This window comes from Notolepis coatsorum, assembly GCF_963971535.1.
Source record: "Notolepis coatsorum genome assembly, chromosome: 1".
Classification (NCBI taxonomy): Eukaryota; Metazoa; Chordata; class Actinopteri; order Aulopiformes; family Paralepididae; genus Notolepis; species Notolepis coatsorum.
The window spans coordinates 296,508,394-296,527,551 of record NC_140165.1 but is presented as its reverse complement, the minus strand read 5'-3'; the positions used below and the strand labels follow the sequence as shown (position 1 = coordinate 296,527,551).

The 19,158-nt window shown below is 42.1% G+C and overlaps 1 protein-coding gene across 2 annotated transcripts; it reads right to left on the bottom strand.

The window, feature by feature from the left end:
• Positions 1-1,719: 1,719 nt before the first annotated feature.
• LOC311228757 (spartin-like) lies at positions 1,720-18,674 on the bottom strand. Of its 2 annotated transcripts, none has more exons than XM_084314698.1 (8): positions 18,511-18,674; positions 16,988-17,814; positions 12,133-12,330; positions 7,585-7,726; positions 5,338-5,532; positions 5,079-5,237; positions 3,405-3,495; positions 1,720-2,628 (listed from the first exon to the last, which is right to left on the bottom strand). In XM_084314698.1, the coding sequence occupies exons 2-8, from the start codon at positions 17,810-17,812 to the stop codon at positions 2,421-2,423; spliced, it is 1,818 nt and encodes a 605-aa protein (XP_084170824.1). In that variant the 5' UTR covers positions 17,813-17,814; positions 18,511-18,674; the 3' UTR covers positions 1,720-2,420. The 2 variants fall into 2 exon arrangements, with proteins under 2 accessions (XP_084170824.1, XP_084170825.1); XM_084314699.1 differs by lacking the exon at positions 1,720-2,628 and adding an exon at positions 2,635-3,212.
• Between the last annotated feature and the right edge of the window lie 484 nt (positions 18,675-19,158).

The following is a 19,158-nucleotide window of genomic DNA, read 5'->3' as shown; positions in this document are numbered from 1 at the left end:
ATGGCATGCATGGTGGGATCAACTAAAATGTTAATTTAGACAACTTGATGGCTGAATTAGAATGAAATTCAGGGGACTCGTTACCATGTTAAATCCTCAGCTTGAAAGACTCCGGCAAAGATTAGATATTGCCAAGCGCCATGCTGTAAAATCGTTCCTGAAAGGAGTGGTTGGGAAGGAGAGGGTGAAGACTAACCCATTTGTCTTCTGGGACTTCAGGCAAAACCGCATTAAACACGTGCACATGTAGGTCATAAAGGAAGGTGTATTGAAAAAAAGGAACATTTTTAGGCTAATGTGATGCAAATAATTATACAACACTACCTACAAAATGTTGGTAATGTACAACACACTACAGCCACTAGGTGGTGCATAAGGCATCAGAAGTATTAATGTACTGCATATTTCTTTTAAATGGCCACCAACATTATTTCCCCGATTCAAGATTTTTATGGCGGTAGAAAAGATATTGAATGTCCCCAATGACTGAATACTGTTCAAAATGACTTTCTTGAAACGCTTTATTTTGTCGGAATTCTTGTGAAACTATTAGTCTACTACACATGGCTACAAAGGTACATAGAAAGCCATTACCAAAATTACAATCACCTGCTGAGGGTTTAAAGCTTAAAAAGAAAAAAAAATAACCTTAAAAGACAAATCAGAATCACTTCACTCAACACTTTAGAAAGATCAGGTCTGAAGACTAGGTCCGAATCACATTTCAAATCGCTTGTTAACCCTTTCACAGCGACAATACAGAAGGTTAACCCTTTCACTGACACAAGACAGCAGGTTAACCCTTTTACTACCACACTACAGAAGGTTAACCCTTTACTATCACTACAGAAGGTTAACCCTTTACTATCACACTAGACGGTTAACTGTCTGTAGTGTGATAGTAAAGGGTTAACATTCTGTAGTGTGGTAGTGAAAGGGTTAAAAGATCCATAGGTCACAATGTTATCAACAAATCGCAGTGTTTACCTTAACAATGACTAGGAACATTAACAACAGCACAACAAATTCAACATGTCATGAACACACATCTTATGAGGACTGGAATATTACAAAGCTGGGGGGGAAACACATTTTGAAATGTTCACTTTGTTGAAACTCAATGGCAAAGTTGCCAACAGGAATGACACTTTTCCCCCCCAAGCTGTTTGAGAAGTCTTTCAACCTAATGACAAGTACAAGACATTCTTCTTAAAGATTCAGTACAATGAAAATCGTGTTTTTCAATCTTGGTGCATTTTTTTTAGAAGGTATGCCATAAAATTATCCAAAATGTTAAGAGCTGAAAATTATGACTAAAGCCCTTTGATATCTAACAAAACAGTATCAACTAAATCAAGCCATTTCAGATATTCAATCTGCTTCCTCTGACGTATCGCATAATACACAAGGGTTACTCTGATTGGCCTATCGGTCACATCTAGCTGCTCTGATTGGCCCATCAGTCACATCTAGCTGAATGTGAGGCAGAAGGCCACACCCACACAGCCTTGAGAGTTGGCTGTGTGCTCAGAGAGGGTGACGAAAACACAACAAATCAAATGATACATTTGAAGCTAAATAAATGATACGTATGACATTAACATTCCACAATAAGCAATTTGTGACTGAATTAAAACATTGTACTGAATCTTTAAACAGAATCCAACTTTTGTTTCAAAATTAGATGCCGATCTGTCTCACAAAATATCTCACTTGCAATTATTTTCTTTTTGTTTATTTGCAGGCACAATAAGCAACAGTGATTTTTACCCCCTGTAAAAACAATCACAGGTTTAACAGTGGCGCAGAGGATCAGTCGTCAATCACAATCATAACTGGTGACATACAGTGTCAGATGTTAATGGGTTAATTGTGATATATATTTTCAAAATTGGGCTACTCTAAAAGTAGATAAAGTGCAGTCATCCTAAGTAAGTAAGTAAGTAAGTAAGACCTGGATACAATATGTTCAGTATCAGAGTTGTTTTCTGTGTGTTCAGTAAAAACCATCTAATGCGTCATAATACAGCATCGTCAAATCTACTGTTGTCTACAATATGTTAACCATACATGTGATACACCGATACGTCAACCATAATCAATATCCACAACCGTATACTTTAAGTACCAGCTTATATATATATATGTATATATATATCACCAAAATAAAATGTCAATGTTTTGCTCACAAATAATGATTACACTCCAGGCAGCTTCACTACACTAAGTTCATCTTAGTAGTGTTACTCGAAAAGATTAAAGTGCTGAACAGCTGTATCAAACCTTTTGTACGTATTTAGTAGTAGTCAACTATTATGAATATAAAACATAAATAAAGCATTTTTTAAATATAGATTTCTTTGATAGAAGAATACTTGTATTTTAAGGCGCTAGGAGGAAGAGCAGGAAGACGGATGGGGCTATTTCTCCCATTTCTCCAATTGTTTTCCCGTGTTTTCCTGATGATCCGGAATCTTGTAGTCGTCCAGAATGGCTTTGGCCGTCTGCTTGCCCGTCTTCTTCACCATGGCTTTGATCCCCAGGTTGTCGATGTTGAAGGCGGTGACGCCGACGTTAATGGCCGAGTTGAAGGCGTGGTCCGTTGCCTGGCCCGCCGCCGCCCCGTACCTTAATCGGAATTAATCGAGAAGGGGAGGGGAGGGGGAAAGACAGGCGGGTCGAGAAAGGAGCTCGGGACGGTTATGAACGGGAGTGCAAGGATAGCAGAGGTGATTTAAGATTAAAGCCTAAACCCATGCAAGTGTAGGAATTTCAAATTGTGACTTGTCTGACTGCCAGAACTTTAACCAAGTGGAGTACTTTAGAAATAAATATACAATGAATTACATTGCGGGAGAGAGATTACATTCGGCCATTTCACCCAATACAACATCTAGCTTCACAGTAAAGGTCAGGCAAGGAGGGCAACACTGTCCGTTGTGGGATTATGAATTAGAAACAGTGTAGGAAATGAGCAAAAGCAACACCATTACGTGTGTACAGCCATAAAGGATAGAGCGGTGAATTGAAACCGTAGAGATGATTATAGTGCTCCGATAGTAACAGAACCACATCATCTCGATAGAAACATACGCCTTGGCCATGCTTGTGATTAGGGATATTTATCAAGGATTTAATTATTCGTGCTCAATTAAGAAAAAAGACATGTCTTCTCATTAGGTGGGTCTAAGACGTTTTGTAGACCCCTAAATCTGCAAAGTAAATAGAAGAGGAAAATGTTAAGTGCATGTTTGCTTTCGCTACGCACTTGTCTTGCAAGATACACAAAAGAAACCTCTCTTGCATGCAGTGTCAAGCAAAAATGTGCAAATTTAAACAAATCGTATATTAATCCAGTGTTCAGTAGAATTCTTTAGAGAAAATGTAAATATTTTAAAACATACTTGTGTTTTACGGTGGTGACCGTCTCTGATGCTACACTTTTTGTGATGTTCTTTGCTGCTACTTCCAAGCCAGTCCACATGGTTGCAAATCCTGTTGAGTGAACACATTGAAATACATACTTAAAATGGATAGTTCACAATTTTACATTCTACATTTGTCAAAAACTAGGAATCCTTTCAGTCCGTCAAAATAAAACTCTTACACAGATACTGCAAGTAGAAAATGTTTGCTTGCTGGACCCCTGGTGAAATATGTAACACTATGCTACACATCACACAGCCAGCCAAATTAACTTAAGATCCCTCCGTTGACAGTATATCATAACTTAATTGTTTTTCCTTTGCATTCTATAGTACCTACACATGAAATTCAGGCCACGTATTTGTCACCCACTCAGAAGTTGTTGAAATGGTCCAATTTGTCAAAACTCCAATGGAGTCTGTCTGCTATCTGGACTCTTACACAACTTGAGTGAAAATAACAAATGTAACATTAAAATCAAGATGTCCGGAGGAGCTCCAGTAGCTCACAGCGTATCTCGGCGCTATTTCGGCGTCGGGGACAACCGTGCGTGTCGCGGATCTGGGGTACACGAGTTCGACTCCCGGACTCGCCGTATTTTCTCAGAGTGTCTTTCCCCGATCTATATCCCATTCAACCTGTTTCTGTCGGTCATGCTTGACCAGAAAAAAGCGATAAACGCTAAAAAGAACCAGCTGACTGGTCAAAGTTAAAAAAAAAAAAAAAAATCAAGATGTCCGGATCCAGAAGGCAGACAGAGTCCCTGTTGAAGTTTTGACAAATCTATACCATTTCAACAGCTTTGGGGTCGATGTCAAAATATGTGGCCGAAAAATGTACAGTATGTTCAGGTACTATAGAATACATCGGAGTAATACAAATTTAATACATGATATACCATCACCTGGGGTTGATGGTAACAACAGCACAACATATTCAAAGTGACAGTGATATGTAGCTAGGGTAGCATAGCGTTACACATTACAACTGGGGACCAGCGAGCATCATGCAAACTATGCCACAGTGGGGGGACGTGAGACATTGCTGACCATCAGAATTTAGAATGCTTCATACTCCCCACTGACTTAAACTAGCATGCCTAGCATGATGGTAACTAATAGGGGTGGGGGGGAAATGTATATAGCAATATATTGCTATATTTTGCGTGCCGATATTATATTGATACAGTGATACAAAGTATCAATATATATATATATATATTTTACAAGCAATCATTTTACTGTAATAAAGATGATTGGAATGAGGTGAAACAGACTGAAAACATTATCTTATTAGATAAAAAATATGATATGTATATATAGAGAGATTTTCTTTTTATTGCAGATATTAACAAAGTTTTCCGTTTGGGACATCATTTGCAGTTGAAAAAAGCTAATAAATTGCAATTTATCACAATATTGTGACTAATATTGTATCGCGGGGCCTCTGGTGATTCCCACCCCTACTAAAATGCTAAAATGTTCTGCCCCTCAGTGGTTTTAGGATGGAATAAAAAGATCTCCTAGTGCGTAGTAAATCACATCTGGCTTCTTTAAAATATGGACAACTCCTGTGAAGTGTAAAAATTAAGCCATTTTGAATACCGTTCATTCGGCCAACTCGCTCTGAATAAATCTAATGATCAGTTGTACCTTGGACTCCGCTGGCTGCCACCACCATGGCTCCGTCGATGTTGGAGCGCCCGTCCTTGTCTTTCTTCATGGATTCTGGGATCAGTTTGCCTCCGTGTTTCTTCACGTGGGGGGCCAGCTCTCGACCCACACAGCCAGCCACGGTACACACCCCGTCCACTGCAATGACACACACGGACGCTCAATAAAATATCCACTCGCAAACAAACACCATGAGGGGAACTAAAAGACGGTGAATGAGGAGAGGTCGTCTTCTCACCGAGGAACTGGCTGACTTTGACGGCTCCTCCGGTAGCCTGCTTGGCAACGTGGAGGCCCTTGGTGATCGTGGGGCTGACGTTGGCGGGCTTGTCCTCTGGAGTGATGTGTTCCCTAAGTTTAGAGGCCCCTTTGTGAATGGCCTTTCCTGTGAATTCAGCTCCCTTCACTATACCCCAGCTTAGCCAGGATGCACCTGGGAGGACCACAGAATTACATGAGTAATCAGTCACAACACGGCTCAATACCACATTCCAAATCTCAGTTTATTCCGATACAGACAACCCGTGGTGTCCCGCCTGCGTGTATATTTTCCCTAACGGACTTTCACTTCCGCGTTCGGGATGCGCAATCTGATTGGCCACTGACGTTTCTCTCAGCGCCAATCGCGTGACGCCTAGTTCTATCACTGGTTAAGCTTGGCGACTCTTTCGAAGTTGGTTAAGGTTAGAGTTTGTCTTAGAACAGGGCGATAGACCACCAGCCCTGATTCCAAACTCTAACCTTAACCAACTTCGAAAGAGTCGCCAAGCTTAACCAGTGATAGAACTAGGCGTTAGCTAGCTAGCTAGCAGGCTGTTAGAGGCAGAAATAGGCATAACACGATTGGCGCAGAGAGAAACGTCAGTGGCCAATCAGATCGCGCATCCCGAATGCGGAAGTGAAAGTCCGTTAGGGAAAATATACACGCGTCCCGCCTCAGTATAAATTCATTGACAACCCGTGGTGACCCACTTCAGTAGAAACGAATTGACAACTCGTGGTGACCCGCCCCAGTATACATTAATTGACAACCCGTGGTGACCCACTTCAGTAGAAATTAATTGACAACCCGTGGTGACCCGCCCCAGTATAAATTAATTGACGACCATGGTGACCGGCTTCAGTAGAAATTGATTGACAACCATGGTGACCGGCTTCAGTAGAAATTAATTGACAACCATGGTGACCCGCTTCAGTAGAAATTAATTGACAACAATGGTGACCCGCCTCAGTAGAAATTAATTGACAACCATGGTGACCCGCTTCAGTAGAAAATCAATTAATTGACAACCATGGTGAACTTGATTAATTACTTGAAAATATGGCACATTGTCACTTTAACTAGATAACTGTTAAGTGGCCTGCCTGGTAGTGTGACTACGTTGATCTCTCACATCATCTATTTGCGAGTACAGACAATTTGGTTGTTTACTATAAACAGATATTCGTAAAGAACCCCATTAGATTGCATGCCAACCTCTCCTCTACTCTGAGCCATGAGATTGGCATGCATTCTCTCTGGCTCACACATAACGGACAGGGCAGTGTGAGCCTTGCAGCTTTATTCTGAGCTATTTGGAGCTTATAGACAAGATTGTTTTTGTCTGCACCCGACTGCTAAGGGGAACATCTAGAACTGTAGAGGCAGGGCTAAGAGAAGAGGAACATCTAGAACTGTAGAGGCAGGGCTAAGAGAAGAGGAACATCTAGAACTGTAGAGGCAGGGCTAAGAGAAGAGGAACATCTACAACTCTAGAGCCAGGGCTAAGAAAAGAGGAACATCTACAACTCTAGAGCCAGGGCTAAGAGAAGAGGAACATCTACAACTCTAGAGCCAGGGCTAAGAGAAGAGGAACATCTACAACTCTAGAGCCAGGGCTAAGAGAAGAGGAACATCTACAACTCTAGAGCCAGGGCTAAGAGAAGAGGAACATCTAGCACTCTAGGGGGCGACAGTAGCTCGGGAGGTAGTGCAGTCGTTTGGTAATCCAGAGATTCCCGGTTCGATTCCCATTTCCCGCTCCTCCCGGGCAAGTGTGTCGAAGTGTCCTTGAGCAAGACACTTAACCCCTAATTGCTCCTGATGAGCAGGTTGGCACCTTGCATGGTTGCCTCTGCCATCGGTGTGTGAATGTGTGAGTGAATGGGTAAAACGTGAGAAACAAATTGTAAAGCGCTTTGGATAAAAGCGCTATATAAATGCAGCCATTTACCATTTAGAGCCAGGGCTAAGAGAAGAGGAACATCTACAACTCTAGAGCCAGGGATAAGAAATCTTCTGATGGATGATATTCCTCTTGATATCCCATGATAGCCGACAGCTGTCCATCGAGTGTGCCACCAAGCAGAATTGCCAGTCTTGAACCTGTTCAGTATCCATTCCAAGTAGTCCCAGACTCTCGGTTCAGTTTCTCACAACACCCAAACACATTTCACAAGCCAAACACTGACTAGAGCTTACAAGGTTGACAGGATGTTAACTCACCTGTGAGGATGCCATAAGCGACCTTCTCACTCCATTCAGGCAGGGGTTTATCCCCCTCGGCGGTAGCTATAGCCGTCTCCTCAGGTGGAGCGATGGGCACCTTCTGACTGAGATTAATGGCGTCTGCTGCTTCATCGGGGTCCTGGTCAAATAGGCACATTGGTTAGCTAGCGTGAAACATAGCCAGATAGCGTGGGCTAATAATAAGGAAAGAGGTGTCAAGTCAGAAACTAGACAGTCTTCCTCATGCAGCTTGTAGGCTACATTGGGCAGGCTATACAGACACCCATTCAGACAGGAGCTTGCCTCCCAGTAGCCCCCTGCTCTCACAATACGTCCTCTCACTAGTGTCTGCTGCTCGTTAACAATGTGCTATTTTCCCCCAAAACAAAGAGATTGTCAGGGGGGATTTTAGGAGTGCTGCTCATTCATATCAGAAAACAGTCTGGCTTTGTACCGTGGGGGAGTGGGGTTTGATCCACATGCCACTGTGAAACGAAAAGATCATTTTCATCTGTGTGCATCCAGGGCACCTGGCTAATGGTGCGTGCTACTATGCACGGACCACTAAACAGGTACAGTGTGCTAAAGCGTTATCATGCAGAGTCGACCAGGAAATACTGGACACACAAAGATGAAACTTGTATACACTCATAATGGTGCATTGATTGATCAAAGAGACCATCTGCCAAAAAGTCAGTGTATTCCTTTAAACAATCGCCCTGAAAATATTCCGCCACCAAATGTGGTACAAAGAAATGTAGTCAAAAGCAAGATAAAAGTGCCTACTTGCTCAGTAGAAATCAGAAGTTGGGCCATGAGAGAAGACGACTAGCCTGACAACCAGACAAGTAACACAGTACACATCAGAAAGGACCTCCACCTTCAATCACCTCAGGAATTGGCAAGCGTCTTTCAAATTGATCGCCCGTCTGTCAAATTGGAGAGGCTGTGTTCCTCTAACCGCAGAGGATAAGAGCATTAGCCCTCATTAATTCTCCTCACCTGCCTATTCTAAATCCCCATGAAAGCTGAGGTGGAAGTTATTCAGAGCTCTGAGGCAAGCGGGTACAATAGTGCCTTCTGTGTGCCCTACCGGAATCGTTGAAAGTTTGGAATCTGCAGCTGGAGTGTAGCGCTGAGCCTGTGAAAGTACAGCTAGCCTATTAACACCTAATTATTTCTCTAAAGAGAGAACAGATTCATAACCATGTGCTCTACATGAACGTTTCCTGAATAGGACCGGTGGAATTAACATCAATTACATAAAGGGCCTATCAGACTCATTGGGTTCATTGGGTTCCTGAGCCTGACACATGCAGTTATCCATGTTATTTCACCACTAATGGACATCATAAATAATGTGTTTGGAACCACAGCTAGGGGCAGGTAGGCTACTTCACACTCTCTCCACTGGAAATGCCCTCCGTTTCCCCCAAATGCTTTCATGCCAAGACCATGTAATGGTCACGTATTAGTTCCTATAGTACTACTGGCTGTGTAACCTTGACAAAGATAGCTTAGCTATCTAAATGTTAGTTAATAACCATCACTGTAGTTTCTGTATTAAACGGTATTACGGTAAAAATAGGAGAACAGATTTCCTGGGAAATCTGGCCAACTCTGTGGTGTGTGCACTGCATATTAACCAGTTATTGAGCATATTAACCAGTTATTGTGCATATTAAACAGTTATTGTGCATATTAAACAGTTATTGTGCATATTAACCAGTTATCGTGCATATTAACCAGTTATTGTCCCTTGAGAGTCCAAAGTCCTGTTTGCACCCGTCGGCAGAGAACAAAAGGATTTATAATTTCTCCCAAATGCTCAAAAAGTACCTCTTTTCAGAAATCGGTAAAAATAGAAAAATTACATTTTCGAGTGCTTTGAGATGTTATATATGTCTCCTTACTTGCTAAACTTAATACGACTTGTAAATATGTTTAATTCTTGCTAGATGGTATGATTGTATAGTGAAAATTCTTAGGGAGGCGGAGCTCAAGAGCTCAGACTCTAGAACGATTTATTGTGCATATTAAACAGTTATTGTGCATATTAAACAGTTATTGTGCATATTAACCAGTTATTGTGCAAATGAACCTGTTCTTGTGCATATTAAACAGTCATTGTGCATATTAAACCATTATTGTGCATATTCCCCGACCAGACAGGAAATGTGGGTGGAAATCCCATATTTGTTTGCGAAATGGTTGATGAGGGTGGGTGCCGTGCAACAGTGCCACATGAATGGCACAAGTGGATTATATAATTGACCCATCAAATCCGCCCTCTTTTCTTGATCCTCCAATTGGACAACTGTCACTTCCCTTGGACAAGAAAAGAGGGCGTGGTGTGAGATAGTTCAAGGCAATAATTTATAGGACCAACTTGTAAAATCAACTGTAATTTCTTCACCAAATTATGTTTACTGCATACAGTATAGGCTATTAAAACAGAGCCACATCTTTATCTGCTCACAATGCATAAAACAGAACATGTTTACAATATGCAGATCAAGATCTGCCAACCTTCTGTTGTTATTAAGACATAGATTAATGATATAATTCCTAAATATTTGAGGGTAAAGGTCCAAGATTATGCAAGATGCAATGTGGTTTTTAATGTGCCAGATTAAGCCATTGCCAGTGACTCTGTAAAATAAATCACACAACTGAATGTTGAAAGTTGAGCATTTTGTTTGGATTAACCCTTTCTCTGCCACGCTTATATCGATCCTCTGCCAGCTCTATTTGTCTATGGAGATGTTCCCCTTCTTTGCAGGGCTATAACTTTTTAAATTGTATTGCTAAATTGACATTACTATGGCCCATTCAACGTCAAGTATCTATCGTTTAGGATGTAGCAAACGTTCTACTTTTTCATTCACATATTCATACTAAAATACGGTCTAAGGTATAAATATGTTTTTAACGTTTTCTGCAGCATTCTGCAGAACGTGAGTTATAGCCATAAATACATATATTAGATCATCAAATGTAGTTTGATACCGATTGACGTCAGATAAAAAATTTCAATTGTACAAGGTCCTAAACGCCATGCCTCATCATCTGCTGGTTACCGGAGGGGGGGGGGGGGGGGGGGGGGGGGGGGGTTTATAAGTCCGTGGCCCACATTAAATCATTTATGTAGTATGGGTCATATATTGATCAGAGCAGTTTGTATCGAAAATAATAATCAAACACGCTGAAACTCACCGCAGCTTCCTCTGACCGTTGGGTTGAGCAGAAAGATCGCTATTATGGGATGTTGATATATGCGATCCATTTCCAGGTTGTATAATACTATATACGTCCAAATCATGTTGTTTATCGAGTTATTGGCAACGGATCGCTATCCAGTGTATCAAGCTGGAGTCCCGCAAGCGATAGCGAGTGGCCGGACGAAATATGGGTGAGCACCACTTCCGGCCGCTCACTTCCGGTGTTGGCGATTCGCCGATCGGCCACCAGATGGCGGTCTTGAACCGTTGGAGAGTTGAGAGGAGATCAACAGCAAGTCTCAAGTCTCCGTGGGTGAAATATGATTGCCATGACAGATTTTTGAAATATTGATCTCAAAGACGCTGTACAACGTCATTGGCAGATTAAGCATGGCGAGCAATGACGTCTAAAGTCGTCATTGGCGATTAAAGGGTTAATAATCTAATCAGATTTGGATATCAGCCACCCAGTGTTTGTCGGAGCCTTATTAACAGAATACTGTATGGTGCATTTGCATCTTTTACACACGGATGGTAATGGTTTTCTTCATGTGCCCATTGTAGTCTGTACCCGACAACTTGCCAGACAATCATAGCTTACGGTATTCTGATCAAGATCAAATATCTGCCAAGCCACTGTTCCCATGTCAACAAAACACGAATTAGAACAACAATGACTCAATAAACGGAAAGCAAGGTTTCGTTCTGCAAGGTAAAAGCATGGGCATCTTTAAGAGCTGGTGTTTTCCACATTGGCACAGTGTTCATTCGCTTAGATGCTAGCAAGGCACTGTTGCGTAATTCTATTAACCGTTTCACTGTCTGGTTGGGGAATATGCACAATACCCGGTTAATATACACATTTACCACAGAGTTGGCGAATATACAGATTTCCCAAGAAATTTTTATGAATCAGTTTTCCTACATTTTGTGTAACATATATTACAAATAATTAGCTAGGTAGATGTTTAATACTTAATACTTTTAAAAGTCATTTTACTGTACCCTTGTGCATCAATATGTGCAATTATCTCTGTCTAATGTGTACTTGTGACAATTTGTGTGATTGTATATAAATACCTGCTTTTTTATTGTTAATTGTTGCTTTTTATTCCTTTATGCTGTGGAGTAAACGGAGAGTAAGAATTCCATTGTACTTGCATATATGGCAAATAATATAGGTACGGAAAAATGTCAAAGGAAAACAAGTACCTTCACAAAGCTAAAACCTGAAAGTGTTGGAGCGAGCCAGGTGTGGCTAAGAGAAGACACGGCCTCATTACATCCATGAAGACGCGCCTCAGACTGTTTGAACAGAGCTCACCTGAACCCTGAGGTCAGTCATCTGGGAGAGCAGGTCATGGAACAGCTCTCTGTCGCCGGCAGGCAGCTCCGAGGACAGCACCACGCCCACGTAGGAGCCAGGGCCCGGAGCCATCATGTCGGGGAACATGAACACCCCGGTGTTACACAGCAACACCGGAGAGTCGGTGGCCATGAGAGGGTACAGCCAGTCGCACACCTGTCACCAGGACAAAGACGGAGAGCAGGATGGAAAACAATGGCAAGATACCTGCAGACAGAACTGTCAGAAGTTTGTTTCATATCATCATAATGGCCAAGTCAAAAGCCACGTTTATTCATCGTGACCACGGCTGCATTTGCCAAAGATGATGGATGTTACTGTTATTTCAATGGGAAATTGCTATAGCTATAATGTTGACAGCAACCTACAGCGAGTGTGAGTGTGCAGGGAACAAACTTAACTTTTTGACTTACCAGCCATTTGGCTGGTAGATTTTAAAAAGTACCAGCCATCGAGATGTTTTACCAGCCAAAAATTATAAATAGCTTTTTAGTATATCGCCATGTGTTATTATTACTATATAATACTCTCGTATGCTATTTTCAATTAATATCATAAACAACATAAGGAATATTAGCATAATTTTGACTGGACTGAAGGAATGAGTCAGCGTTAATAGTTTTAAATGCAAATAATTTATTGCGAATTTATTTACAATATGGAAGCAAAAGAATTAAAGAACATATTAAAACAACTTCAAACAAGATAAACAAATCCATACTTGCCACCTACAAGGCAACAAGGGATGTTAGCGGAGTCTGTAATGCATCCAGCCTTGTATGGAATAATAATATAATAATAGATAATAATAATAATACCGTCCACCCCTAATATAATATAATAATAATCTGGTCAGCAGCCTCCACTGATGTAGCGTGATTCAAACCCCCTCAATGTGCAGTTTCTAGTTAATCAGTTAGTCAGTTACGCAGCCTCCACTGATGTACAGTGACGAGTGAATCTGGTAGTTGGTTTATGACGTTACGAGTTAATCAGTCAGCAGCCTCCACTGATGTTATGACGTTACAAACGCGAAATAACATTATACATTATGCTCCGCGAAATAAAGAGAGCTTATTATTAATCAGTCAGCAGCAGCCTCCACTGATGTTATGACGTTACAAACGCGAAATCACATTATGCTCCGCAAAATAAAGAGAGCTTATTATTAATCAGTCAGCAGCAGCCTCCACTGATGTTATGACGTTACAAACGCGAAATCACATTATGCTCCGCGAAATAAAGAGAGCTTATTATTAATCAGTCAGCAGCAGCCTCCACTGATGTTATGACGTTACAAACGCGAAATCACATTATGCTCCGCGAAATAAAGAGAGCTTATTATTAATCAGTCAGCAGCCTCCACTGATGTTATGACGTTACAAACGCGAAATAACCAGGGTACAAAATATGCCTCCACATATTTGGTCAAATCAAATGCAAAATTAAATATCAGAGCACAATCAAAAACACGATTGCAGGTTTTTTTGTAGGCTAAAGAACGGATGAAGACAGACCTTGTGTGCGTCTCATGTTACAAACTTGATCTCGTGAGCAGAGCGCATCTCATTTACATTTTAAAGGTTCATTGTTTGTAAACATTAGAACGGACACGTGAGACGTGACACACACACACACACAGTTTCACTTTCGTTTCAACTCACCACGCCCGCATCCAATAGGGGCCAGCTGCAGCCCCGGAGATTGTTCCAGATTGGGCAACTTTCGCCCGCTCCCACGACATTTCTCCCTCCAGCTGGAGGCTACTCATATCATATTAATGGCGACGCATGCAGTGGATTTTGTTGGCCGCCAGATGGCGCCCAGGCCTTAATTTATGACGGCCAAACATTAAATCTACCAGCCTGTGGCGGTGGGCGTGTGACTATTTTGTACCCTGTGAGTGTGTGTGTGCATGAGAGAGAGAAAGAGAGAGATGACTGAGAAAGAAGAGAGAGAGAAGACTAGTCCATATCTAACAGGATTATGGGGCATGACAGGGAAAGTGGGGCTAAAATAATAACTTAATAATAATAACACCGTGGATGTGGAATTGGCTTGCTAATGTCAGCCACCCAGACGGGACGGGCTACATTGATTGATTGATTAATTGAAAACTTTATTAACAGATTGCAGAATGGGTACAGTACAGTACAGCTCAATACATACAATTGTTAAGGGGATGCAGACCAGAGAAAGACTTTCGTCTTGTTTACATCAGGGTCCCCCATTTTCAATTCATCATAAACATCTTATTTGGTGCATGGGAAATTCCTCATCGGGCAGTTACAATTTCAAACCCATGACTAGGGTTGGGAGGTATACCGAATAAGAACGTATACCGTCATGAATATATATATATTGTATATACATATAGTTTAATATATATATATATATAATAATAAATAACTATATTTATTAAAAAAAAAATATATATATATATATATATATAAAAATCAAAAAAGGATTCATTGCAGCAGAAAATAGACCATTTTGAATTCAATTGGACCATGACAATTGTATTACAAGATAAAGATGTACAAAAAGAGACATAATCCCAATGTAAATAATTCACACTGGAAAACTATACAGTGACCTACAATATGATATTTTGGTCACATCGCCCAGCCCTACTCATGCCCTAGTCATTTGGGTACATGGGCTACTGCAGCAATTCTATCCAGAATACAATTTCCCAGACATTTACATTCTAATCCAAGCTCAGGCTGATTCATGACCGGCGATGTTACATTGTAGCAGAGTTTTGTACGTTTGCCATTTCAGTGATGCAACTATCGGAAATTAATGCTTTTGTTCCTGGAAAGAATGTTCGCCTGGTCCGTTAGCTGTTGGCAATGACAGCAGCCAGCTAGCTCGCTTGTTGGGTTATCAAGTTTAGTATTCAAATAGTTCCCAGTGACCAATGACCATCATTGCCTCACTGAGCACAGAGTAACAGTATCTTGCATATCTTCCTGGACATTTTAAATTTGTACTGTATATTACTGTATATTTTTAGCTGTATATACATATTTTTTAATGTATATTCTTGACTGTATTTTTATTCTTATTCTTGCTTTTTTACTACCTAAATGTTTATTGTGAGCGATCTGTAGTGCTGAATTTCCCTCGGGATCAATTAAGTACTTCTATTCAAATAGCAGTTACTCAGGGTCATCTTGACATTTTAAATGAATGTGTAATTTATATATATATATATATATACATATACATACTTGTAGGGTTATTACCATTCCTCATTCAAACAATGGGTAGTATTGCTAGCTGCAAGGAGGTTTACATAACCTAAGTGCCAATACATGAAAATATTCTTCACATAGTGACGTGTTCCAGGTTAAGGGAAAAAAGTTAAGTCAACATTTCCCTTTAAAAAGCCTGTGTAAGCCATGTAGGATCACTAAGCTTTTAGTTTTTTAAGACAAGCCTAGTTGCTGGTTATTCCAACATATTAGTTTCTGCGACTATTCTAACGAGACATAGATGGTTGACATAAAGGGTTGAAAATCACCCCGTTACTCCTGCTGGATGGACATGGTGAGTGGGCGTTAGACCAAGATGTTCAAAAGAAGACTGGCTGGTGTACCAGTGTTTCCCCTAGGATTTTTTTCAGGGGGGGTGGTAGGCCCCCCAAAACTACTAGTGTTGTCGCGGGGCGCGTGTGTCACAGATACGTGGTGTCAACAGTGTCGTCATAGACGCGCGCAGTAAGGCGGTTGTTAGTATCGGTGCAATTTCTCTACGCTGAGCTGAAATGAAACGATGCACATAAATTAGGTAAATAAATATTAACACATAAATTTACTTATTTACAATTTTACATACAGTAGTGACAACACACATATGAACTATTTACAATACAGGGACAGTGTTTCCCACAGGATTTCCTCGGAATGGATTTGGTAGTTTTTTTCTGCGTCTCCGTAGACCGTGCCGCACCACCGTTTTAAAGTCTTAGTGAATTGATTGATTTATATGAAAACCAATGTATGTATAATTTAGCTAGCTCGCCAACGTTACTGTGATTAAAGCAAACTTTAATAAATAATAAAAAAAAAAAAAAAAAAAAAAAAAAAAAAGTATACCGGTAGTTTTTTTTATTATTATAATTTTTTGGGGGGGGGGGGGGGGCGGGGGGTCCCATTACCGCCAAGGCAATGGTAGGGGAAACACTGTGTACTATTCCCTTCATGTGGCAGAAGAGACACACAGACAAGGGCAAGGCTTGTCATGACCGCATACACACAGGAGAGAAGTGAACACGTCACCAACTCCTGTAGCAACAACAACAGCTTAGGGACATTCTCAAGGGTTTAACTGGTTCTGCCTGGCGACTTGCTGTCGCAAAACTCTCGCTGCCATAGTCTGCCCCATGACACCGAGGACCAAATGGGGTTTCCCCTGGGATGACATCATCACCAGTTCAGAAATCCCTAGGGATTAGGGGCGCCGAGTCAACGTCGTCGCTCACATGATGCACACAGTGCACAGGGCAAGAGGGCTAACGTTAAGAGATAATTAACAAGCCAATCTCTTCCATCTGAAGCCTCAACATAGGACCTAATGATAACAAAAGTCAAACACCTTGCGAAATTAGGTTAAAGGGCACTTGGAGAGATTGAACTGGCTGTCTGGTTACAGTACAGTGATGACATCTCATCACGAGTACTTAACGATTGCATCAAATCCTGAATGCTGACCCAGTTCCCTGTGTGGTTTAGCTAATACGTTTCACTGAAACCATGACAACACCACCGGTGGGATGTTTTAGCGTGTCCAGAATGATATCAGTTACCTGCAGAAATGCCGGTGGCCGGTCTGGCATTCCCTCGGACCGCTCGTGGGTGAACCTCACCAGTCGCAGGTAGCCCGGGTAGGAGGGAGCGCTCACTTGACCCTCCGGCGTTACGAAGAATATCTGCACGCCGTAAGGTAGAAACAGCATCTCCTCTCCCTCTTCGCTCTGGGGAGACGGAGGAGACGTGGACGACGTGTGGCTGTAAAAGTCCTCGCCCACCAGTGACAGCTCGCCCGACTCTGTTCCGTAGGAGATAGTTAGGTGGCCATCGGCCGCCTGAGGAGAGTAAGCCGGAGGCTGCTCGCCTGGACCCACGTGTCTCGTGGGCGAGAGAGGCAGAGCGGCGCTGCCGAGAGCCGCCATGCCCCCCGCGGCGCCGGCTGGCTGACCGTTAGTGGAGACCAACTTGGGCGGGGATGGCCTCGCTGGTTTATCTTTGGTGGGTAGTGTGGGGTAGAGGCCGTCCGAGGACACGCCTGCCTCGTCAGCACCGGTCAGCCCACTGGGGCTAGGTACAGGGTGCAGGCTGGTCTCCAAGATAGCTAGGCGAGTGGTGATGTTGTTGAGGGTCTCCTGCATCTTCTGCTGCATCTGCCGGGCGGCCTCCCAGGAGCTGCCCACACACTCCTCGCCCTGCGACGGCACGCTGATGGCCCTGAGAAGGTGCTGGCGCCCCTGCTTGTAATGCTCCAGGGCCTGAGCCCTGTGTCCGGTCTCATCTCCCGTCAGTCCTTTATTGATGCACTCGAAGGCCCGTTCATAACCGTCTTTAATCACTTGAAGTCTTGCGTTGTCAAAGGCATCTTGTTTGGCCTTCTCCATTCCTTATTGAAGAGAAGAGTTACAGTTACCGTTACTTTGTGTTGCTCTGTGACTGCATGAGAAATTACCCTGACACAAGATATGTATTGATTGATTGATTGAAAACTTTATTAACAGATTGCAGAATGGGTATAGTACAGTACAGCTCAATACACTAGACACTAAGAACATCACAATAAAGACATAACGGGTCGGTAATTATAGCTAGATTACCCAGACATCATCAGCTAGTGTTACGTTAGCTAAACAGATTGTTTTCAGACATGTTCTGTGGATAGGGAGAGGAGTCTGGCACACATTTGTTGATTCATCAAGTTCTGTTTTCTACACTCAGATAGTTACTATCAAAATATATTAACCTTAGCTATCGTATCAAATACCCACATGTCAAGACTCATATCGTGACTCATTTTTATATCCCCAAGCCCAACCCAGAATGGGAAACATGTGTAAACCAATGTAATCAATGTCTATATTGCATATTGGTGCTGCAAACGCGTTGTTACTGTAAAATATTAACACTATCTTGTTAGTTAGTTACCTAAATTAACGAATGGCTAAGGTTGGTTGCGGTAAAGGTAACATTTATAAATAAATAATCGATCGAGCTAGCAGCTACGTAGTTAGTTAGCTCAACAAGTCAAGTGACGTTTGCTAACGCGTTTGCTAGCAGTTAGCGACAAGCTATCTTCACTTACCCAGTGAACGAAAGAAATCCAACAAATAGGCTAAGGTTAAGTTAGCTAGTGTTTAACTAGCGCAATGCTATTTACGGTGAGCAGTTTATACAGTAGCTGGGTTGCCAACTTCGGTCTCTCCTCTAGTTGCCTTCTCTTGCGTGTACAGTATACAGTAGTATCATGTGCTGCCACTGTTTGAGTAGGGGATATCTGCAGAGCCGCAAGCCCAACGTCTGGGCGGGGCTTCGTGGCTTGTACTCGGTTTGAGGCGGTCGTTCTTGAGATGCTTCCAGCTGCAGCACGACAGCCCAGCGCTTACAAGCCCCGCACATACAAGCACCGCACATAGCAACCCCTCGCTTCCATTGGCTGATTTTGGTGACGTAATTTGGGTCCCACCCAATGGCTGAGGTCCCCTGCGCGTAGATACCCCTCGCTTCCATTGGCTGATTTGGGTGGGTCACGTGATTTGTGCAACCAAAACATTAACTAAGTGAAGAAGAACACTAACAGATATAATAAAGTTTATAAACAAAATGGGCGCATCTTTCAACACCCCTGCGGCGGCGTGTCCTTTGTGTAAGTCTTCATATCGCGACCCGATCACATTGAAGTGCGACCATCGGTTCTGCAAGCACTGTATTGGAGACTTGTGGAGTGACTCCA

Bases quoted from the DNA above. Each gene is read 5' to 3' on its own strand.
- LOC311228757 (XM_084314698.1), bottom strand. From the start codon at position 17,812: ATGGAGAAGGCCAAACAAGATGCCTTTGACAACGCAAGACTTCAAGTG. The intron at 7,727-12,132 runs GTGAGCTCTGTT...CTATTTGACCAG, and splicing joins TGACTGACCTCAGGGTTCAG to GACCCCGATGAAGCAGCAGA. The intron at 5,533-7,584 runs GTGAGTTAACAT...TGGTCCTCCCAG, and splicing joins CGCTTATGGCATCCTCACAG to GTGCATCCTGGCTAAGCTGG.